Below are 24289 nucleotides of genomic sequence, written 5' to 3'. Positions count from 1 at the left end.
TGGAATTACCATGGTTTATTGCCTATAATTATGGAAGACATCAATTTAAAAGGTTAAAAAATGCTGGGCATGGTGACACACACCTTTAATCCCAGCACTCGGGAGGCAGAGGTAGGAGGATCGCTGTGAGTTGGAAACCACCCTGAGACTACATAGTTAAGTCCAGGTCAGCCTGGACCAGAGTGGGACCCTACCTCGAAAAAACAAAATTAATAAATAAATAAACTTTAAAAAGTTAACAAAAAAAACTAGGGTGAAGAGATGGCTCAGTGGTGAAGGTGCTTGCCTGCAAAGCCTAACGCCCAGGGTTCAATTCCCCAGGGTCCATGTAAAACCAGATGCACAAAGTGGTGCAGGCATCTGGAGTTCGTTTATAGAAGCCAGAGGCCCTAGCATGTCCCCCATTCTCTCTCTTTCCTTGCAAATAAATAAATAAAAACTAAAAGCTTTTAGTTTTTACTTATTTGAGAGAGACAGAGAATGTCTGGGTTTACCAGGGCCATTGCAAATGAACTCCAAATGCATGTGCCACTCTGTGTATCTGGCTTTTATATGGACCCTGAGAAACGGAACCCAGGCTGTCAGGCTTTGCGAACAAGTGCCTTTGACCTCTGCGCCATCTCCCCAGCCCATGGTTCACTTACTTTTGTGTATCATCTGTCTCCACGTCTGCAAACGCAACTCAGGAGACCAGGATCTGGCTCGGCTGTGCTGCTCACCTCTGTACCAAGGGCCTGATATGTGAGGATCTACAAGTCAGGAAGCAGTTGAATTTCTGCGTCTCAGCAGCCCTGTCTGTCAAGTGATCCTCACCATGGAATAACAAGGGCTAATCCTTCGTGAAGGGGGCCTGCACGGGGCCTTGTTCTAGGCACTTGACATTCACTGTCTGATGTGAGCCATTTGACAACCCCATGACCTCAGAATTAGCCCCACTTTGCAGATAAGAAGAAACGCAGACGTACACTAAGGGTAATTGTTTAAGATCACTCAGTTGATGGTAAGCAGACCCGGGATTCCTGTTTGGATTCTGAAAATTTCAAAGCCTGTTGTTAAGCACTTACCACATCAAATGGGAGGGTTATCTGCACAACACCAAAAAAGAACAGGCCAGATCTCCCTGCACACCAATTAGAACTGAGACCAATAATTAATCGTATTGCCTGTCACCAACACCCCTTCCTCACAGGAAGAGGCCAGTGTCCACTGATCCCAGTCCTGTTCATATTTCCACTGCCAGCCACAGGACTCTGAATGAATACCAGACTTAACAGCAATATTGCTTTGTCTGACACATTCATGTATTTTATTTACTGATTCACTGGCTTATTTATTTGGGAGAGAGGATAAAGCAAAGTCTCATGTAGCTCAGGCTGGCCTCAAACTTTCCATACAGCCTAGGATGATCTTGAACTTCAGATCCTCCTGCCTCTACCTCCTGAGTGCTAAGATTACAGGTATGCATCACCACACTCAGTTTATGTGGTGCTGGGAATTGAACGTAGGGGTGCGTTGTTACTAGGCAAACACTCTGCCATCTCAGCCACATTCCTATAGTCCAGTCCTCTACTTTTCCTCTTAGAGATAGGGTCTCACTGTAGAGACCAGGCTGATTTTGAGCTCTTCCTGTCTCAGTGTCCCTGAGTACTGGATCACAGGTATGTTCTCATAACACATAACACCTAACAAAAAGTTTGTACGTGTTTAATACAAGCACAAGTTTTATTTATTCATTTATTTATGTATTTATGAAAGAAAGAAGGAGATATACATAGAGAGAGAGTATGCATACGCATCCAGTTTTATGTGGGTACTGGGGAATCGAACCTGTGTCCTTTGGCTTTACCAGAAAGTACCTTAACCACTAAGCAATCTCTTCAGCCCACAAGCACTATTTTTCAAATATTTTCCATCTGTGTTTGGCTGAACCATGGAACAGGGAGAGCCCACTTTACTTGCCAGCCGCATGACCTTCAAAAGTTCTTCCAGGCACGGTTTTTGATCTGCTAAAATAGAGACATTGGCTGGGGAAATGGTTCAGTGGTTAAAAACAAAAAAGCACTTGTTTGCAAAGCCTACCAGCCTAGGGTTCAACTCCTCAGCACCCATGTGGAGTCATTCAAATTATGGTGCAAAAATCCTTCATAATAGGAGGAAAAAAATGATGACATCAAAATAGAAGAGAGACTAATTGGAAAAAAGAAGGGACTCAATGGAGGGTCAATTTGGGAGAGGGACAGTAGGGGTAATGGGAGGGAATTATCATGGTTTATTGTCTATACTTATAGAAATTATCAATAAAAAGTGGTTTTATTGGTTTGGATTTTTGAGGTAGGGACTCACTCTAGCCCAGGCTGACCTGGAATTCACTCTGTAGTCTCAAGGTGGCCTTGAACTCATAGCGATCCTCCTACCTCTGCCTCCCGAGTGCTGGGATTAAAGGTGTGTGCCACCACTCTCAATTAAAAAAACTTTTAAAGCAGTACAAGCATCTGACTTCATTTGCAGGAGTAAGAGATCCTGGCGCCACCCCTCTTCCCCAACACACACATACACACACACAAATAAATAAATAATGGAGATTTAATGGAGATTCTGAGACTTCCCTTGTAAAGTTGGTATATTAAAGATTATTGGCCAGGTACAGTAGCTTATGTCTATACTGTTAGCATTTGGGAGAACTGAGGCAAGAGGACTGCAAGAACATAGTCATGTTTAGCTACATGGTAAGTTCCAGACCAGCCTAGAACATACAGAAAGACCCTGACTCAAAAAAGAAAAAAAGGGGGGACTGAAGAGATGGTTCAGTGGTTAAGGTGCTTGCCTGCAAAACCTAATGACCCTGGTTCAATTCCTCAGTACCCACGTAAAGCCAGATGTACAAAGTGGTGCATGCATCTGGAGTTTGATTGCAGTGGCAAGAGGCTCTGGCTCACACGTTCTCTCTCTCTTTCTTTTGCCCCCCCTCTGCTTGTAAGTAAATTTAAAAGTTTAAAGCTTTTTAAAGAAAAAATTCCTTTTCTGTTATAAAAACATTTTGTTGTGATTTCTAAAAAGTTCGGAAGAGTACAAAATTAAGGCATTAAAAATTTCTATGAGAGGGCTGAAAAGATGGCTGAGCAGTTAAGGTGCTAGCTTGCAAAGCCAAAGGACCCAGGTTCAATTCCCCAGGATCCAGGTACTCCAGATGCATAAGGTGACACATGCATCTGGAGTTTGTTTGCAGTGGCTAGAGGTCCTGGCATGCCCATTCTCTCTCTCTCTCCACCTTTCTCTCTTTCTCTCTCTCTCAAATAAATAAATAAATTTTGAAAAACACCATGAAAGCTTTCTATGCAAATAAATAAATACAAATCCATGAGAATTTGTCCCATCTTGTTTGAGTTTTACCCAGAAGATTGGAAACAGGGCATGCCCTGCGCATGCCTCACCCTGACTTGGAACTTTTGCTATGAGTAGTCTGTGGTCTAGGGAAGAAGAGGTAAGGAGAAAACCCTGGAAGGCTTCCCATTCCCATTCCAAAGGGGCAGCAAGGGTGGGGAGACAGTTCTTTGGGGCTGTCAGCAGACTCTAGAGTTTATTTTCCAGGGATCTCCACTCAGACAAAGCCAGATTCTTGGGCACAGGGAAGAATTTTAATGGTACCTGAATCCTGAGGAATTGAAACTGGGTCCTTTGGCTTTGCAGGCAAGCACCTTAATGGCTGAGCCATCTCTCCAACCCTCTCATAGAATTTTTTTTTTTTTTTTTTTTTTTTTTGAGGTAGGATCTCACTCTAGCTCAGGCTGACCTGGAATTCACTATGGAGTCTCAGGGTGGCCTCGAACTCTCCGCAATCCTCCTACTTCTGCCTCCTGAGTATTGGGATTAAAGGCATGCGCCACCACGCCCGGCGTAGAAATTTTTTTTTTTTTTTACCATTTTTTATTTTTGTATATACACGTGCTTATAATCAGTGAATTTCGAGGCCAGGTTCAGGTAACTGAAGGGCCTTTACAAGTAGTTTATACTGTCTAGATCCAAGATAAGCTGCCAGCACAGTCTGAAGTAAAATAGGAAATAACATCTTTCTAAAGACGGGCTTAGAAACTCTAATCCAGTAATTTAAGATGTTTCCTTTGTCTGGCAGTGGGGTTGATCCATACCTGGCTGCAAGGCCACCGTTCACAGGTATAGCCAAAAGAACAGCGTATAGGCCGCCCATAACCAAGCGAACTAGCTAGTCCACTCCCTGTCATGGTACAGGTTTCACAGTTCAACTCACCTGTGCTCAAAGGCAAACTTACAAAACTTTGATAAGATACAGTTGTTGTCAAAAATGGGATGACTGCCATTGGTAAGCTAGCAGCTATTCGAGCCTCTGTCACATGCAGGATGCGCCGAAAAAGACTGTTTGCTATTAGGCCACAGAGAGCAGCATTAAGTCCAATGTATGTTGATCCATACTCAAGTAGATTCCTTTCTGGTTCTGGAAGTTGGCTAATTTTTCTGGATATGAGTTCAAAAACTGAATTCTTCTTGATAGTAGTATCTTCTTTTTGATTTTCCATCTTGAGCCTTAAATTTTTGTTTTGTTTTGTTTTGTTTTGTTTGTTTGGTTTTTCGAGGTAGGGTCTCACTCTAGCTCAGCTGACCTGGAATTCACTATGGAGTCTCAGGGTGGCCTTGAACTCACAGCGATCCTCCTACCTCTGCCTCCTGAGTGCTGGGATTAAAGGCGTGCGCCACCACGCCCGGCTTTAATTTTTTTTTTTTTAAAATAGGTATATCTGGTGCTATGCTCCTAGCAGCTAATGCCTCACGGTTCTCCCACATCCGTCTCCACAGCCCTCACCCTGGTGACACGTGACTCCCCGGCGTAGAAATTTTTAATGCCAGTACAAAGCAGAATTGGAGGTTATTGACAGGCATTTATTTATTTATTTATTTATTTATTTATTTATTTATTTGAGAGCGACAGACAGAAAGAGGCAGAGAGAGAGAGAGAGAGAGAGAGAGAGAGAGAGAGAATGGGCGCGCCAGGGCCTCCAGCCACGGCAAACTCCAGATGTGTGTGCCCCCTTGTGCATCTGGCTAACATGGGTCCTGGGGAATCGAGCCTCCAACAGTGGTCTTTAGTCTTCACAGGCCTTAACCTCTAAGCCATCTCTCCAGCCCAACAGGCATTTATACATTTGCAAACAGGGGGGGAAAGAGAAAGAAAGGTGCTCAGGGAAAGAACAAGCAAAGCACACCCGAATGTACAGGTAGGGGCTTCTCAAAGAGAGAGTCTCAGGCCGGGTGTGGTGGCACAGGCCTTTAATCCCAGCACTTGAGAGGCAGAGGTATGGGGATCACTGAGTTCAAGATCACCCTGAGTCTACATAGTGAATTCCAGGTCAGCCTGGGCTAGAGAGAAACCTTACCTAAAAAACAACAACAACAACAAAAAAAAAAAAGAGTCAAGATTAAGTGCTTTGTAGTGGCCTTGGCTTTTGGTGACTTCTGAAGTTACACCTCAAAGGAAGCTTCTCTTTTTTGGTAAGTGAGATCATAGGGTGTTCCTGAGGTGCCCTGGAAGGGATTACAGCTGATAAGGTAAACCCAGGTCACAAGGGTTACAGGGGAAGGCAAGATGTTTGTACTGTACACAAAGTTTGGTCTTGTTTTTGAAATTCCCAGAAAATGTCTGGGAGAAAAATAAGATAACCCTTCAAGGTCATGTGTGCTTAGGCCTTAAGTGTGCTTCATCACTGTTTTAAAATAATTTTTTTTTTTTTTGTCTTTTAAGATAGCATCTCCTCCTACCTTGGTCTTAAAGGCATGTGCCATCATGCCTGGACCTTTGAATATTTTTATTTACTTATTTGCAAGCAGAGAGAGATAGAGAAAAGAGAGACAGACAGCGATAATGGGTGCTCCAGGGCCTCCAAACTTCAGATGCATGCTCCACATTGTGCATCTGACTTTAGGTGGGTATAGGAGAATCAAACCTGAGTCACTAGGCTTTTCAGGCAAGAGCCTTAACTACTGAGCCATCTCTCCAGCCCCATCATTGCTATTTTAACATAAGATGTCTCTCTATAGAAGAAATATTATCTCAGTTAGCAACCTTCACAATAAAAGTTGTTAGTTGTGCTGGAGTTCATGATTCTTTGCTAATGAGAGGCTTCAGCCAGACTCCTTTTCTCCTCCCGTGTCCCCATGATTTTCTACCCTGCCTCCTTACTACAAAGCCACCACATATTGTCAAGAATATTTTTTAAAATCTTTAATCATCATGAAAAAAAAAAAAATCTCCTTGTGGTTTGCAGTCTTTGTTTTGTTTGAAACAGGGTGTCATGGCTGTCCTTGAACTAGAGAGGGAGCCAAGAATGGCCTTGAACTGACCCTCCTGCTTCTGCTGAGATCACAGGTATGCAGCACAAGTCCTGGCTTATGGCTTGTCTTTTAATTTTATATTTGCTGTTACTTACTCAATTGTATGATTTTATTTTTTAAAGAGGGTCTTGACAGTACTGGCTTAGTCTGGTATTCACTGTGTAGATCAAATGGCCTTGAACTTGTAACAGCTCTCCTGCCTCTGTTTCCCAAGTGCTGGGATTACTGCGTATGACTATTCCTGCTGCACAAACCTAACAGGCACTGGGTAGTGGCTACAGCCTTCGCTCTCAGGGGCTGAATTAGAAACATCAGTGTTTGAAGCCAGTCTGAGCTGCAGGGGTGACACCTAGTCTCAAAAAAAAAAAAGAAGAAGAAGAAAAGAAAAAAGAGAGAAGAAAGAAAGAAGCCTGGAGAGATGGCTTAGCCTGTGAAGCCAAAGGACCCAGGTTCAATTCCCAAGTTCCCAGGATCCGTGTAAGCAGATAGCATATGCATCTAGAGTTCATTTGCATTGGCTGAAGGCCCGCGTGCACCCATTCTCTCTCTCTCTCTATATCTGCCCCCACCCTCAAACAAATAAAATAAAATAAAAAGTTTAAAAAAAAATAAAGAAAAACAAAGCCAGGCGTGGTAGCACACACCTTTAATCCCAGCACTTTGGGAGGCAGAGGTAGGAGGATCGCTGTGAATTCGAGGCCACCCTGAGGCGCCATAGTGAAGTCCAGGTCAACCTGGACTAGAGTGAAACCCTACCTTGAGAAACCAAAAAAAAAAAAAAAAAAAAGAGTTAAAGGGGTAAATAAAGTACAATGCTACTGTTAAACACACAAAAAGCCAACAACTAGATAAAGCCAAGAGCCTGTAATCCCAGAATTGGGGCAGCAGAGGTGGAGGCAGGAAGATCAGATGTGCAAATTCATCTTTAGCCCCAGTGACTTTGAGTCCAGCCTGAACTGCATGAGATTGTCTCAGAAAAACAAATACAAAAGCAAACAAACAAAACAACCTAGACCCAATGCGGATCAAGCAAAAAAAAAAAATCCTCCCCAAACCTAGTTTAATGACATGTAACTGACAAATGGGTAGTCACTGTGCTTTATACTTATTCTTTGCTATATTTTATGATATTTTATAGAAAAACAACAAAAACATAACCAAAACAAACAAACCACAACTGGATGTGGTCTGCAGGCCTGGAATTCTAGCTCTCCAGAGGCAGAGTCAGGAGGGTTGATAGTTTAAGGCCAGCCTGGGCTAGATAACCAGACTATGCTAAACTATATGTAATATATATAAAACCAAAACGACCCTGGGATGCTTGCGCCCTTTCCCCTCTCCTGTGGCAGAACTTCTAATAAGCCTGCTCTCTTCCTGCTCTTAAACTCACTTCATTGAATCATATTGGACATAGGACAGGGAAGCAGCCTCTGAAAGTGCTTTGGAATTCTGGGGACATTCTTGACTGAGACACCCGATCACAGGATCAGCCCCAGGCCAGATTGTGAAAGAGGCTACGTGTCTCTGGGCGCCTCCATTCCTGCACCCCCACCTGCCCTTTCAACATCTGCTGTCCCCCAGGCACTGGCAGTCACACGCCTCTCAATGTCACCTCTCCTAGCACATTAGAGTTAGTCTCACAAAGGTAAGAGCTTCCAAAAGTGGGCTCTAGCCCCATCTTTAAAATCTTTAGGGTGTGGACCGAGAAAGACAAGGGAAACTGAAAATGCCTGAGAGGATGCCTCTCGGATGCCTTCAAAGACAGGCCAGTAGGGCTCTAGAATGTCCCAGCACCACCCTATCGCAGGACGCGACTCTCTAGAGTAGAAACTCCATCTTGTCGAGTCTCAAGGCCCCAATGGAAACTGGTGCTTGGAAGACACCAAACAAATATGTGTTTGAAGGAATTAAATGAGTTCTTAATTTTTTATTTTTATTTATTTATATTATGACTAGAGAGAGGGGGAGAAAAAGAGAGAGAGATAATGGCTGCACCAGGGCCTCTAGCCATTGCAAATGAACTCCAGACACATGTGCCTCCTTGTGCATCTGGCTCACATGGGACCTGGAGAATTGAACCTGGGTCCATAGGCCTCAAAGGCAAGTGTCTTAACCACTAAGCCATCTCTCCAGCCCATGAGTTCTTGTCTGTCTGATTCCATGCCAGGCACCATGTGACACATTGTGAATAGGTTTGTGAGAAAAACAGAAAAATTCCTCTCCTTAGAGAACTGTTTTCAGCCTACATGGACAATTCCCAAAAGGACTACAAGTAAGGTATTATAGTATGTTTCACTTTCTGTTAATAAAATAAGTGCTTTAAAAAAGAAAGCATGGAGCTGGAGAGATGGCTTAGTGCTTAAGGCACTTGCCTGCGAAGCCTAAGGACCCATGTTAGATCTCTCCAGATGCCAAGTAATCCAGATGCCCAAAGGTGAGGCAAGCACAAGGTTGCACATGCCCACTAGGTGGTGCAAGTACCTGGAGTTCAATTACAGTGGCTGACGCCCTGGTAAGCCAATTCTCTCTCTCTCTCTGTCTCTCTAAAATAAAAAAAAGAAAGAAAGAAAGAAAGAGAGAGAGAGAGAAAAAAAAAAGAAAGAAAGAAAGCAGGCAAACAAGCCAGAAATTAAAGGCAGGAAGGCAGAGCAAGTTGCAACTTGAGGTGAGAGGCCAGGAGAAACTTGCTTGAGGAGATGTCCCCTGAGCTGAGCTGGTGAAGAAACTGCCACAAGCCACATAGACAAGCAGAACACAGGTGGCTGAGCATGCCAGCCCATCAGCTGTTCCTGGCTGGACCCCTCAAGTTACAAAAACATGTCAAGGGCTGGGGAGATGGCTCAGCGGTTAAAGGTGCTTGCTTGAAAAGTCTGATGGCCTAGGTTTGGTCAGTCCACACAGAGCACAAAGTGGTGCATGTGTCTGGAGTCCGTGGTAGCAAAAGGCCCCGGTGCACCCATTTCCTACACCCTGCTTGCTAATAAACAAAAAAACATGTTAAAACTGTTTCTTGTTTTGTTTTAGTCAAAGAACTCTTTTTTTTTTTTTTTTTAGTGCGTATGTAAGTGTGTGTTTATGTCTATATGAGGGCAAGTATGTATATGCCATTGCACACATGTGGTGGTCACAGGATATCTTTCTGGGATTGCATTCCACCCCGTCTAAGGCAGGGTCTCTTGGTGTTCATTTCTTCATTCAATAGCATAGCTGGTCCACTACCTTCTGGAAAATTCTCATGGCTCCACCTCCCATCTCACTGTAAGTGTGCTAGGATAAGCATCGCCCGTCGTCATTGCTTATTCATTTGTGCTGTGGCGGTGCTGGCGACGCTAGCCAGGGCTTTGTGCAGGCCGGGCGGGCACCGGCCCCCTGAGCTGCACCCTTACTCGCGTTACCGCTTTTAAACCTCTGAGAAACAGGCTGGAACCACTGGTCCCACGTCATCAGCTAGGTTTAGATGGGCAAGGAAAAATTACATTTATGGTAGCATTTTTGGTTCCATCTGCCTTTTCTTTCTTCCATTTTTAAATTTTTATTTACTTATTTGAGAAAAAGAGAGAGAGACACACACACGCACAAAGACACACACACACACAAAGAGAGAGAGAGAGAGAGAGAGAAAAGGAGAGGGAATGGGCACTTCACGGCCTCCAGCCACTACAAACAAACTCCAGAGGCACGCACCGACCTGTGCATCTGGGTTTATATGGGTACTGGGGAACTGAACTCTGGTTGTTAGCTTTTTCAGGAAAGCATCTTAACTGCTGGGTCATCTCTCCAGCTCTCCTCCACACACCCCCGTCCTTTGGGATAGGGCTTCTCTGTGAAGTCCTGGCTAATCTGAGCTCATTAATAGCCAAGGCTGGCCTTACATTTTTGCCAATCCTCTTAGTACCGAGATTACGGGTGGCACCTCCACACCAGGCTCCGTGGCATCTTGTTCAATCTGAGGCCTGCTTCATTGAGGAGGTATCTAAGGTACACTGGGTAAGCACATGGAAATCATTTTGAAGCAGGCCTCTCACTGCGCTGTCCAGATCTCACCTCACGAGTCTCTGCTGCTGTTTGAGCAAGTAATGCTGGGGAATGGGATGAGCCTGGCGTTGGGCTACTGTTTTTCCACTTTGGGGCACTGTTTTTGAGACTGGCCTCCAACTCACTATGTAGCTAAGAGTGACCTTAGATATCCTTCACCCCCTGAGTCCTGGGGTCACAGGCATGTGTTGCCACACTCAATTTCACTTGTGGCACTCGTAAATAAATGGCTTGCAACAGCTGGGGGAGGCCTGAGGATCAAGAATGCAATAACAAGGAGGGTCTAATGGGAGGGGTAGATCACAGATGAGCCTAAATAATGGTACCAAACTGCCTGTATTTACTGAAAAGAAAACTAATAAATTAAATTAAAAAAAATTTATAAAAAAAAAAGAAAGAAAAGAAAAAAAAGAAATGTGAAAATCTACTTTCCTGAATAATGGCACATCCAGAAGTCATAGATTGTTACTAGAAAATTTTCAGTACCAGGGATGGGATACCTTCCAGTGAATTGTTGGCCAGGGAGATCCCTGTTACCTCCAAAACATTACAAGCTATTGCCAAGGCCCTTGGTTTCCTGTGAGAAAGAGATGCTAAGACCCCATTGCTGAAGACTTCACATGCCTGAGTTGCAAAGTCACTGAGAAATCAAGTTGCTGCTGAGCATAAAACCTTCTCCCTGTAGCCCAGCCAACTGAAAGCTGGAAAAAGCTGCACTTTATGCAGCCTTATGGGAGACACAAGTAATCAGTGGTGAAAACAGTGGACACTGGAAACCTCAAGTTTGGCTAGACAGGCCAAATGACTGAATGAGAGCAATAGTGGCATGTCTGCTCTGGGGGAAACCAAATGCTCTCTAATTGGACTGAAGACCCACTGGATGGGAGGGAATACATGCCTGGTACTGAGAACCTAATAAAAAGCCTATGGCAGGGGAGATCATGCACCTTAGGGGAATAAAGCCTGCTCTTGTCTGGATAAATGCACCTACTGATCTCACCAAATTTCCCTAAATGCATTACACTCAATGTTCATATTCATATATTAATGCTAATCTTATTTCTGGTTACAGAAGCTTCTCTTTTCAGATGGTGATGACCCAAAAGGCAACATAGTGCTGAGAAGAAGTGACAGAGGAGTGTCTAGCACTGAAACATCTCTATTACACCCTCCAGGGCTCAAGGTCCATCGTGGAAGAGGTGGCAGGAAAAATGAAAGAGCCAAAGGAAGGGTACCACTCCTTACATACAACTGTTCAGACAGAAGTTGGCCTCAATATCCAAGACGTCTCAGTGCAATACCTATGCAAGACCCTCATAACAGGAGGAAAAGATGATGACATCAAAGTAAAAGAGAGACTAATGGAGAGAGGGAGGGGATATGATGGAGAACAGAGTGATGAAGGGGAAAGCAGGGGAGGGGAGGGGAAATACCATGGTTTGTCTGTAAGTATAAAAGTTGCCAATAAAATATATATATATATATATTTAAAAAAAAAAAAAAGAATGCAGTAGGACAGCCAGGCATGGTGGCGCACGCCTTTAATCCCAGCACTCGGGAGGCAGAGGTAGGAGGATCACCATGAGTTCGAGGCCACCTTGAGGTCAGCCTGAACTAGAGTGTAAGTCTACCTCGAAAAACTAAAACAAAATGCAGTAAGAAAGTGAGTGGCAGACACAGGAGCACCTGAGCCAAAGGCCACTGAGTAGCTGCCCCCACCCAGCCATCCTCCCTCTGCGTCCTAATGGTCTCTGTGACCCCTTTCCAAATGCATAGGCCATCCTCGGACACCAGCTCTGCAGGTGAAAGGGCCTCTGCTTCTTCATTCTTTCTGAAAAGGTAAGGACAGCTTCTACTGGAAAAATGAGACATTGTGTTGTCCCTTGGTCTGGAAGGAAGAGAGGGGAAGCAGGTTCTAAGAGTGACCAAGACAGTGGAAGGACTAGGTGGCCTTGAGGACGTTGAGAAAGGTGCTGTCTTGAGAAAGCATAGCCTTCCCCCTGACAGGCAGCATGAGATTCCGGCCACGCTGCCTCTGCGGAAGGAAAAATGGCTTTGTTTAGAGTAGGTGGAGATGGTGTTCTTCTAAGTTTGTTTCTTTTTTAATTTATTTGAGAGCAACAGAGAGAGAGAGAGAGAGAGAGAGAGAGAGAGAGAGAGAGAGAGAGAGAGAGAAAGAGAATGGACTCATCAGGGCCTCCAGCTACTGTGAACTCCAATTGCATGCGCCACCTTGTGCATCTGGGTCCTGGGAATCGGGCCTCAAACTGGTATCCTTAGACTTCATAGGCAAGCACTTGACCGCTAAGCCAGGAGATGGTGTTTTTCTTCCAGATCGTGGTGAGAAAACATTAATGCAGCAGATTTCTCTGTGTGTGAGAGAGAGGGAGAGAGAGAGGGAGAAAGAGACTGAGACAAGATCTCTCTATGTAGTTCAGGCTGGCCCAGATGTTAATAACTCTCCTGCCTCAGTCTCCCCGCCCCCAGTGCTAGGATTATACGCATGCACCACCATGCATGCCAGAGTTTAGTTTCTCATGGGCTTTCTACATGCAACATCTCCATGTTAAACTCGGGCTTGATCATGGCTCTTGGTCTGCCGAGCTCATCCACTCACTCAACAGTACCTAGCCAAGTACATGCAACAAACCTCAGATGCCAAAAAGCCACAGGCCTGGCTTCAAAGGGGACCAAGTGTAGAAGGGAAGGACAGATAGGGAGGTGTGGAGGCCAGTACGGAAGTCATGATCATTGTCAGCTCACCACAGTGGCCCAAAATAGGGGAGAAGTCTCTATAGTGAAATCATACTTAAGCAAGGTCCTGGAAACATCAGGGCTTTTCCCCCCCTCTAGGGGCAGGGCGGTGGGTGGGAGAATTATAGCTCTCTTGTGACTGGGTTATCTTTATTGTTTAAACTTGAAAGCAAGGCCATCTTCTTTAACAGGGGTGGAAAGGCTAGAGATAAAAGCTCTGGAGAATTCTGCCTCCACCGAACCTCCGCACCTCCCCTGATAGGGTCTCAGCTGGAGAGAGGCAGGTGGGGAGAAGGAAGGGCACCATCCCTGCTCTCTCAGGGAGACACCCCAAGTCCTCATTCTGTTCCATCTAATTCTTAGTCTGTTAAAAGTGCCACACTGTAGCTGGGTGTGGCAGCGCACACCTTTAATCCCAGCACTCTGGAGGCAGAGGTAGGAGTTGGAGGCCATCCTGAGACTAAAGAGTGAATTCTAGGTCAGCCTGAGCTAGAGTGAGACTCTGCCTCAAAAAAGACAAAAACAAAACAAAAAAAAAAAAAACAAGAGCCACACCGTGAAGAGGCCTTGAGTGACCCCCATGCCGCTCCTCTCTCTGCACGAGGACGACCCACGAGGCCTCCTACCCCTCCTGAATCTCGCTCTCAGCTATCAGCTCTCGATGTGATTTTACAGTATGCCATCTGGAAGCTGGCTTTGTTTTGTTCTTTCAGAATGTTCTGTTCAGTAACAAACCATGGCTGTGTGGAAGTTTTGTGGTCAGAGAGCAGGGAGTCAGGATAGGTGGGGGTGAGGGGGGCAGAGAAAGAGACTGGGACTGAGGGGCACTGTAGGGTGGGGAAGGAGGAGCATTTGGAGGGACCTCTTCAGCCAGACTGCTTCATCTCTGGACACCAGTTTCTTTCCTCCACTAATCCAGGGTTTCTTCAGTGACATGATCATAAATAGCCAGTTTCATAAGGTCTTGGTTTACTGCCTGACTCCCATCAGCTGTCTCCATCTTCATTTTTTAGCCGTACCCTGGACAGGCGGACCCAGAGCTGTCCTAAAAAAAGAAATAAGTACAGAAAGAATACTTTAAAACCTTTGCTTAGGATCTATTCATTTGACCAGGGTGTGACTGAATTCATCTGGCTGTCCAGCCCTTGGAGTTGGGCAGTGCTGGTCTATACTTTGCGGGTGAGGCAAACGTGGTCCTGCAGGGTGCCCCCACCTGAGGTGACCGGTAGGCTGCAAGACGATGGGGAAATGTGGAGCCCACTCTTGGCAGGTAAGTCATCAAGGCAAGTGATACCCACATCCTCCAAAGGTCCTCCCCACGTGTGATACAGTTATCTACATGGATTCCTAGTCTGCAGCTTTCTTCCTCCAGAGATTAGAGAAGTAATGGAGGGTAATAGGGTTTTGGATCGTGACCCTTTTTATTCTTGTGAGAAACTAGTTCTAGAAGAGCCCAACCTTTTCCAGGGCAGTGTATGACAGTGCAGACCACAGTTTCTGTAAAGAGAAGCCTCCCCCAGGCCCCGGGGAGAGGGCAGGCTGGCGGTGACTCAGCAGACACCTGGGGGTGACGAGCGGCTCTGGGTGTTTGTCTGAGGTTTCACAAGTCCCCTCCACCCTGCAGCTATGAACTGGGGCTTCAGCTCCTGTGGTCTCCTGGCAGAACACCCAAGGGGCTTCCACACAGACCTCAGGTTTGGAAAGAATCCTAACTATAAAAATATAACAATTTAAAATAGAAAAGCAAATATAACTACTACCACTCACTCTATTGCTCTGTTAAAAAAAAAAAAATACGAGCATATTCTTTAGGGCCTAGCTCTCTCTTATTTTAGTGTGTGTGTGTGTGTGTGTGTGTGTGCACACCTGTATGCCCTTGCAGCACCCCATGCACTTGTGGCAAGGGGAGGGAAGGGTGCTCCCCTGAGGTGGCTGGAACAGGATGTCAAACATCGGGCGTCCCTTTCCATTGCTGCTCCACCATTCCTATTTGAGCCAGAGTCTCTTAATGATGCTACGTCTTGCTGTTTTTCTGCAAGGCCGGGAGACTCCTTGGTCTCTTTGCTCCTCTGTTGGACTGGGGTTATGGCCACACCCAGCTGCTTATGTGGGATCTGGAGATTGGAACTGGGGCAGTTCCAGGCCCCCTCACGCATGAAGTGCACTAAACCACTGAGCCCTCTCTCCAGCCTCTGCTTCAGTTTTAAGGTGCCAGGGATGGCACGCAGGGCCTCGTGCATGCTAGGTAAGTGCTCTGCCACTCCACCACCTTCCCAGTCTTTAATAGGATGTCATAATTTCTTCTTCGAAGGTTTTATTTTATCTATTTATTTTTAGTTTGGGTCTCACTATGATGGTTGGAACTTGTGATCCTCCCTGCCTCGACCCAGGGCTGGGACAGGCATGTTCCATCACATCTGGCTTTGTTAAAAGAATTTGGGGGCCCAGGCATGGTGGTGCAAACCTCTAATTCCAGCACCCTGAGGCAGAAGGATTGCCACAAATTTGAGGCCCGCCTGGTCTATATGGTAAGTGTAAGGCCAGCCATATAGGGTATAGTATAAAAAACATAGAAGCCAGAGGTTCTTGCAAAGCCTGTCAACCCAGGTTCAATTCCCCATCATCCATGTAAAGCTAGATGCACAAAATGGTGCATGCGTCTGAGCTCATTTGCAATGGCTGGAAGCCCTGGAATGCCCATACTCTCTTTCTTTCTTACTTCCTCTTCTGGTAAATAAATTACATATATATATATATATATATATATATATATGTTTTTCGAGGTAGAGTCTCAATCTAGCCAAAGCTGACCTGGAACTCACTATGTAGTTTCAGGGTGGCCTTGAACTCATGGCAATCCTCCTATCTCTGCCTCCCAAGTACTGGGATTAAAAGCGTGAGCCACCACGCCTGGAAAATCAAATATATATTTTTTAAAATTCTTGATGTTACTATATCCTCCTACTCTACCACAAATGAGTTCACGATGACTTCCGTGCTCAGTGCTGGTAAGTGTTTGTTGGCAGACCGACGCGACTAAGGAAGAAGATGCCACATGTGGAGGTGAAACAAGCCCTGGACTCACCAAAGAGTGGGTGCAAGTGAGGATCTGTAAGCCCTCGTGAAGGTGACTAAGGTTTGGAGTTGACCAGGACCCACCACTCTTTGTGTTGGATAGAATCCTCAGAGAAGTGTGTGTGTTGCGGGGGGGGGGGGGGGGGGGGGGGGCGGGGGAAATGAAGCACATGGCCAAGGAGCTAGTAGCAGGCAAATTCCAGAGAAAATCCCATCCCAGTGGGTCCAAGACAGTATGATCTTTGCCATTTGCCATAAGGAAGTTATTTAACCCCTTGTCTCAATTTCTTGTTTTGTTTTGTTTTGTTTTGTTTTGTTTTGTTTTGTTTTGTTTTGTTTTGTTTTTCCAGGTAGGGTCTCACTCTAGCCCAGGCTGACTGGGATTCACTATGGAGTCTCAGGGTAGCCTCGAACTCACGGCGATCCTCTTACCTCTGCCTCCCGAGTGCTGGGATTAAAGGCGTGCGCCACCACACCCGGCTCAATTTCTTTATATGCATAGTAGATGCCCATGTCATAGGCTGTTTAAAGGTGTGTCAGAAACATGAGCAAAGGAGAGTGAACCGGAAGGAGAACATAACTGCATTCCCAGGACAAGGACTGACCCAGGATATGTGGAGAAACATACTAAGCGATCAAGGAAGAAGTAAGAAAAGGAAGTCAAGAGTGGTTAGCAGATGCTGGGTGAGCAGAAAGCTGGAGAGGAGGCTTGGAGGGGTATTCAGGTAAGAAGATAAAGAGGTGCTCCATGCATCCCAAACAAGCACGGGCATCACTAGAGTACTAGAGGGCACAGAAGATAGATCATCTTGGCCTCTTTTTTAAAAGATTTTGTTTGTTTGTTTGTTTTGGTTTTGGTTTTTCGAGGTAGGGTCTCACTCTGGTCCAGGCTGACCTGGAATTCACTCTGTCATCTCAGCGTGGCCTTGAACTCATGGCAATCCTCCTACCTCTGCCTCCCGAGTGCTGGGATTAAAGGCGTGCGCCACCACGCCTGGCTCAAAATATTTTATTTCTAATTATTTATTTGAGAGAAAGAGGTAGCTAGAAAGAGAGAGAAAGGGTGTGCCAGGGCTTTCGGCCACTGCAAACGAACTCCATATGTGTGTGTCGCCTCATGCATCTGGTTTATGTGGGTCCTAGGGAAGCAAATCTGTGCTAAGCCATCTCTCCAGCCCCATCCTAGCCTCTTAAGGAGTCCAGCTTCCTGTCTGGGCATCTTCAAGGACAGTCACCAAGTGGAAGGTAGATTAAGTGAGCTTTAGCAGGGAGGGGTGGCTAAGCCAGTCAAATTCAGTTGCACTGAAGGAAGAGTCCAAGTTGAAGGCATAAGAAAACACACACACACACACACACACACAGAGAGAGAGAGAGAGAGAGAGAGAGAGAGAGAGAGAGAGAGAGAGAGAGAGAGAGAAGTGCTGAGCCACCGCATTCCACACAGAGACCCATGTGAGCCAATGTACTCATGGGACTGAGGACGTCTTTGCTCGCAGACCTTATCAGAGCAGTGGCTTGGCCAGGCCTGCGGGTACCAGACCTAGTCCCTCCAACTGTGACTCAGCCACTCAAGAGGACACTTTCCTGAAAGGCCACCCAACTGTTGTTTTAAGCCTTTTTCAGAACATAAAACTGGACTGAGCCCAGCCTTCATTACGGAAGGTTGCTTACTTCTTACACTTCCCAATCTCTTGCTCAGAGCCTGAGTGTGCAATTCCAGGTGAGATAAGAGTGAAGATCAACTGAGACTCACTCTCCGAGGCTTCTACAAGCTGCTCAGATCTTCCAGAGGCCTTCTCCTATGCCACTCCAGGCTGTGCTCTGCACGGGTGCAAAGGAGCTCTGCACACAACCCTCTTTATTAATTGGGGACATTTGAACTTGAGAGGAAGGGACCACAAAAAAGAAATGATGTCATTTATAATTGCAATATTTTGCCAGATGAGTGCACATTCCTGTACCCTCAGTATCCAGGAGGATCAAAAGCTCAAGACCAGCATGAACTACTTAGTAAGACCCTGTCTTGATAATTGCAATATTTTATCAAGCCTGAATGCCATAACTTTATGATAAACAGCTATTTTGTGCATCATTAAGAAAGGATGGCCAGGTGTGGTGACGCATGCCTTTAATCTCAGCACTTGGGAGGGAGAGGAAGGAGGATTGTCATGTGTTTGAGGTCACCCTGAGACTACATAGTGGATTCCAGGTCAGCCTGGACTAGAGCGAGACCCTACCTTGAAAAACAAAAACCAAATAATAGCAATTATAATTTGGCACTATCCCTTCCTTCCTTCCTTCCTTCCTTCCTTCCTTCCTTCCTTCCTTCCTTCCTTCCTTCCTTCCTTCCTTTCATTTTTTCTTTTTTTGAGGGAGGGTCTCGCTCTAGCCCAGGCTCACCTGGAATTCACTATGTAGTCTCAGGCTGGCGTCGAACTAACAGCGATCCTCCTACCTCTGCCTCCCAACTGCTGAGATTAAAGTTGTGTGCCACCATGCCTAGCCAAATGGTGTCAAATTATAGTTAATTACTATTAATTAATTATGTCCTAGTCTGACTCTAGGATATTAAAATGGGTGGGGTGATATGCAATAAAATAAAGTAAAATATGCTAAAAATAAAAATGCTAGCATGTCCATGAGAAAGCTAAGTCATTAACAAAGTATTAAATAGCTCATACTCATCTAATACTCTTACTTAATGTTAGCATACTTTATAGACAATTATCCATTTAATCCTGAAGCAATCCTGTGAGAGGAGTACTGTGATCATCCCCATTTTACAGAAAAAAAAATTAGAGGGTTGGGGGTGTGAAGAAACTTGTTCAGCCAATAATTAGCAGACGTAGGCTTCAAATCCTCGGTCCCACTCCTAGGGCAGACACGGTGGTACAAACCTTTAATAGCAGCACTTGCAAGGCTGAGGTAAGAGGATCACGGTGAGTTCGAGGCCAGCCTGAGATTGCATAGTGAATTCCTGGGTCAGCCTGGGTTAGAGGGAGACCCTGCCTCAAAAAAAAAAGATAAGGCTGGTCTTTTTTTATCTATTTATTTATTTATTTATTTGAGAGCGATAGACACAGAGAGAAAGACAGATAGAGGGAGAGAGAGAGAATGGGCGCGCCAGGGCTTCCAGCCTCTGCAAACGAACTCCAGACGCGTGCGCCCCCTTGTGCATCTGGCTAACGTGGGACCTGGGGAACCGAGCCTCGAACCGGGGTCCTTAGGCTTCACAGGCAAGCGCTTAACCGCTAAGCCATCTCTCCAGCCCGATAAGGCTGGTCTTTAAGCACAGAAGTTACTATGGAGTTCTCTCTGTTTCCTCCTCATCTAGGTACTTTTTGTTTTTCAAAACAGAGCTGGTGATGGAACTCAAGACCTTGTGCATGCTAAGCAAGAACTCTACCACTGAGCCCCGTCCCCAGGCCCCCGCCCCGTCTAGGAAAAGAGCCAGCTCTACACGCAAGGTAGTAGAACCTTGGTAATGGTCTTAAACGGCGTAAGGAAACAAGAGAAGGAAGTGGCTTGTGGGATTCTGATAGAAGAGAACACATTGCAAAACAGCCGGCGGACCGTGTGCGGTTATTACTAACTACCGTCCAGTGATTTATCAGCAACACCACAATCTGGAGGACAGTGTTCTAGCAGAGAGTGCCACCTACTGTCACTGCAGCTGGAGAATTTTATTCAGGATGACCTGAAGCAAAAGCAAGATAATCCAGCCACCCTGCCCCCAAACACCTGTGGACCTAAAGCTAAGCTCTTCACACCATCTGATGGCAATAGTTCGCAGCCTTCTTGTAAGACGTTGAAGAATGTAGAGGGATGTTGAAGAAAGGTCTTCTTAGCTGGAACTAAGAGGACCCAGCTGACTCGCTTGGCCTGTGCAGAAGTGCAGTCTGGCCACTTCCACATGAAAAGTCACTTACCAAGCCTCACATCTGCGTCCACCTCACCCTCACTCGTCTAGTAAATATTTACTGACCCATGACCACATGCAAGCAAGCTTCGAAACAATGGGTAAGTGACCTGACCAAAGGCCGTCATCCAGGTTCCTGCTTCCAGGAAGCTCCTGGGAGGGGCTGCGGAGGCTGCGATGGAGGAGGCCCATCCATACGGACTATTCAAGCACTCTGCCAACTAATTGACATCCATGGCACACATTCTTTTTTTATTATTTATTTTGGGTTTTCGAGGTAGGGTCTCACTCTAGCTCAGGCTGAACTGGAATTCACTATGTAGTCTCAAGATGGCCTTGAACTCAAGGCGATCCTCCTACCTCTGCTGGGATTAAAGGCGTGAGCCACCATGCCAGGTTTATATTCTTTTTTAAGTTATTTAATTTATTATTTCTTTTAGGAAGAGAGAGAGAGAGAAAGAGGCACATAGAGAAAGAATGGGTGCACCAGAGCCTTCAGTTGCTGCAAACGAACTCCAGACACATGCGCCACCTTGTGCATTGGGCTTATGTGGGTCCTGGGGAATTGAACCTGGATCCTTTGGCTTTGCAAGCAAATGCCTTAACTGCTAAGCCATTTCTCCAACCCAACAAGAAGTTTTTAAAACATATTTTATTATTCTTTTTATTTATGAAAGAAAGAGAATGGGCATGCCAGGGCCCCTAGCCATTGCAAACAAACGTCAGACACATGTGCCACCATGTGAATCTGACTTGCATGGGTTCTGGAGAGTCAACCCTATGTCCTTAGGCCTCAAAGGCAAGCACCTTAACTGCTAAGCCATCTCTTCAGCCCCCACAAGAAGCTTTTATACTTCTTTTTTTAACTTTTATTTATTTATTTGAGAGCGACAGACACAGAGAGAAAGACAGATAGAGGGAGAGAGAGAGAATGGGCGCGCCAGGGCTTCCAGCCTCTGCAAACGAACTCCAGATACATGCGCCCCCTTGTGCATCTGGCTAACGTGGGACCTGGGGAACCGAGCCTCGAACCGGGGTCCTTAGGCTTCACAGGCAAGCGCTTAACCGCTAAGCCATCTCTCCAGCCCGCTTTTATACTTCTTTTGTTACACAAATCTTGTCATTAAAGGACACAGAGATTTCCCAGTAAGCTCATTTCCAGGCTGCTGGGAAGAGGAGCTGGGAGAGCATCTACAGAGGTGGGGGGAGGTTGGGGTGTTGGAGGAAGAGGCCGGAAGTTAATGCAGGTCCCCCTGCCCATCAGAGTGAGGGTCCTCACATTCTCAGGGCCTTGGTACAGCACTGCCACGGGCTGTGGTCCTGATGTCTGGCGGAAGCTGAAGGGACACGTCTTCTCCCCTCCCCGCTTTCCTCCTCCAAGAGCAGTGCAGGGTTTTTTTGTTTTGTTTTGTTTTGTTTTGGTTTGGTTTGGTTTGGTTTGGTTTTTCGAGGTAGGGTCTCACTCTGGTCCAGGCTGACCTGGAATTAACTCTGTAGTCTCAGGGTGGCCTTGAACTCATGGCGATCCTCCTACCTCTGCCTCCTGAGTGCTGGGATTAAAGGCGTGCGCCACCATGATCAGCCAGTGCAGGTTCTTATGAGCAGCAGAGCCAGTTCCAACTAAGCCTCGAAGAATTTACCGTCATTTTCACTATCAAAAATGACAACACAGGGCTGGAGAGATGACTTAGCAGTTAAGGCACTTGCCTGTAAAGCCTAAGGACTCAGGTTCGATTCTCCAGGTCTCACGTAAACCAGATTCACAAGGTGACGCATGCATGTGGAGTTCATTTGCAGAGCCTAGAGGCCCTGGCATGCCCAATCTCTTTTTCTCTCTCCCTCTGTCTCATAAGAAGAAAAAGAAGAAGAAGGAGGAGGAGGAGGAGGAGGCGGCGGCAAAAATGACAACACAGGGCTAGGAAGATGGCTCAGTGGATAAAAGTGCTTGCTTGCAAAGCCTGCCAGCACGAGTTCAATTCCCAAGCCACCCAGTTAGGTGTCTGGGATTCGTTTACAGCAGCAATAAGTCCTGGAGCACATATACTCAATTAAATAAATAAATTTTTTTTGGTGGGGGCAGGGTCTCGCTCCAGTCCAGGCTGACCTGGAATTCACTATGTACTCTCAAGTTGGTCTTGGACTCACAGTGGTCCTCCTACCTGAGCCTCGAGAGTGCTGGGATAAAAGGCGCGTGCCACCACACCCAGTCAGAATTTTTTTAATGTTGGTTTATCCTACACTTGTGATAGAATCACAAGAGAAATTGCTTGATTTGACAAATCCAGCTGCTAGCCAACTTTTCAAAGCTGGGTCGTCTGAAGATAGTGAAACCAGCAGGAAGGAAATACACTAGGCAACACACAGACCCAGAGTCCGTCACTGCCGCAGGGACAGCACAGTGACCAGGACAGACCCCACCAGCTCCCTCTTCCCTCCCAGCTTCCTGCCTGCTACCTCCATGGCCTGCTTCCCTTCTGAAAAGCAAAACCCCATTCAGTGTGCTTTTACGGAATTTGAAATGACTCCTAGGATTGCCAAGAAAGAGCCTATCGGGAGCCATGAAATAACTACAGTGGACTCCAGATTGGGTATTCAAAGGTGTGAAGCCACCTCAGCATTCGCTGGAACATACAGGTTTGTGTCATGCTTCCATCTTTGAGGAAACCGATCTAGAAAATGTTAGTAAGGGGAAACAGAGCCTGCAGAGGACACCCAGAAAACACCTTTCCTTTGCAAGGCTCTCAGATTGTGCAAGTCCCCTCTTTCCCAATGCTACAATTCCTCCACCTCTAGACTGGCTTCCCTCGGGTTTTTACTCTATTTTCTTTGTTGCTATTGCTGATATTTTTTGTTGAGGCAGGGTCTCATTGTAGCCCACGCTGACCTAGATCTCACTCTGTAGACTAGGCTGGCCTTGAACTCATGGCACTTCTCCTACCTCAGCCTCTGGAGTGCTGGAATTAAAGGTGTGAGGCGCCACACCAGGCTTTTGGGGTGTGTGTGTGTGTGTGTGTGTGTGTGTGTGTGTTGCTCTGTTTCTGAGACATGATCTCACTGTGAGGCCCACCCTGGCCGTAAACTCATAGTGATCCTCCTGTCTCCGTCTCCCAAGGACTGGGGTTGTAGGCGTGCAACACAGTGCCTCTCATTGTTTACTTTCCCTGTGAGTGGACTTTGCATCAGTTGGCGTTTGCATCTGCATGGAGACATGCGAGTGTGGTGACTTCTAACTCCTATGTATGCTTTCTTATGAAGTTCCTTCCGCAGGGTCCTTCCGCAGTCAGAATGTTTCCAAATGACGATAGCTTTTACTTCTCCCTGTCATTTTATTATCGATATCTTTTTGAAAAAAATGTTTATTTAAGAGAGAGAATGGGCATACTGGGGCCTCTTGCTGCTGCAAATAAACTCTAGACAAATGTGCCACTTTGATCATTTGGCTTTATGTGGGGAATCAAACACCAGCCCAAAAGGCTTTGCAAGCAAATGCCTTTAACCACTGAACCATCTCTCCAGTCCCCTGTTCTCTTCTTATATACATTAGTGTGTGTGTGGACATGCATGTATGTGATGGCCAGAGGACAGACCATCTAGGATGTCATCCTTAGGAACACTGTCCACTTTTTTTTAACACAGTGTCTTAAGACAGAGCCCCAAAACTTCTACCAATTATTCCAGATTGGCTAGCCAATATATCCCTGGGATCCTCCTATCTCCGTCTCCCCAGCGCTGGGATTACAGGTGTGCCTGCCACCACGCCCAACATTTTTATGTGGGAACTGGTGATCAAACTCAGGTCCTCATGCTGTATTGCAGGCTCTTTATCCACTGGATGTCACCCAGCCCCATCATGGTTCCTTTATTTATTTACAAAGAGAGAGGGAGGCAGGCAGGCATGGTGGCACCTTTAATCCCAGCACTAGGGAGGCAGAGGTAGGAGGATCACCGTGAGTTCTAAGCCACCCTGAGACTACATAGTGAACTCCAGGTCAGCCTGAGCTAGAGTGAGACCCGTGGGATTGGGAGGAGCAAGGGAGGGATTAGCTTGCTTCAGCATGTCAGTAAACAATGGCATACCCTGTTACTTTTATTACTGATCAGAAGCCCCAGTAAGAGCCAAATCAGGTAATGCAGACCTGTAACACC

The 24289-nt window shown here is 46.0% G+C and overlaps 1 protein-coding gene across 1 annotated transcript; it reads right to left on the bottom strand.

Annotated features, from left to right (window-relative positions):
* Positions 1 to 3952: 3952 nt before the first annotated feature.
* Positions 3953 to 4550, bottom strand: LOC123458843 (transmembrane protein 126A-like). Its single transcript, XM_045144583.1, is given in 2 exon segments — positions 3953 to 4222; positions 4224 to 4550. Coding segments are annotated over 2 exon segments (597 nt in total).
* Positions 4551 to 24289: the final 19739 nt, after the last annotated feature.

Source organism: Jaculus jaculus, chromosome 2, assembly GCF_020740685.1.
Source record: "Jaculus jaculus isolate mJacJac1 chromosome 2, mJacJac1.mat.Y.cur, whole genome shotgun sequence".
Taxonomy (NCBI): domain Eukaryota; kingdom Metazoa; phylum Chordata; class Mammalia; order Rodentia; family Dipodidae; genus Jaculus; species Jaculus jaculus.
The sequence above is the reverse complement of the archived record's forward strand: the minus strand, read 5'-3'. Positions and strand labels throughout refer to the sequence as shown.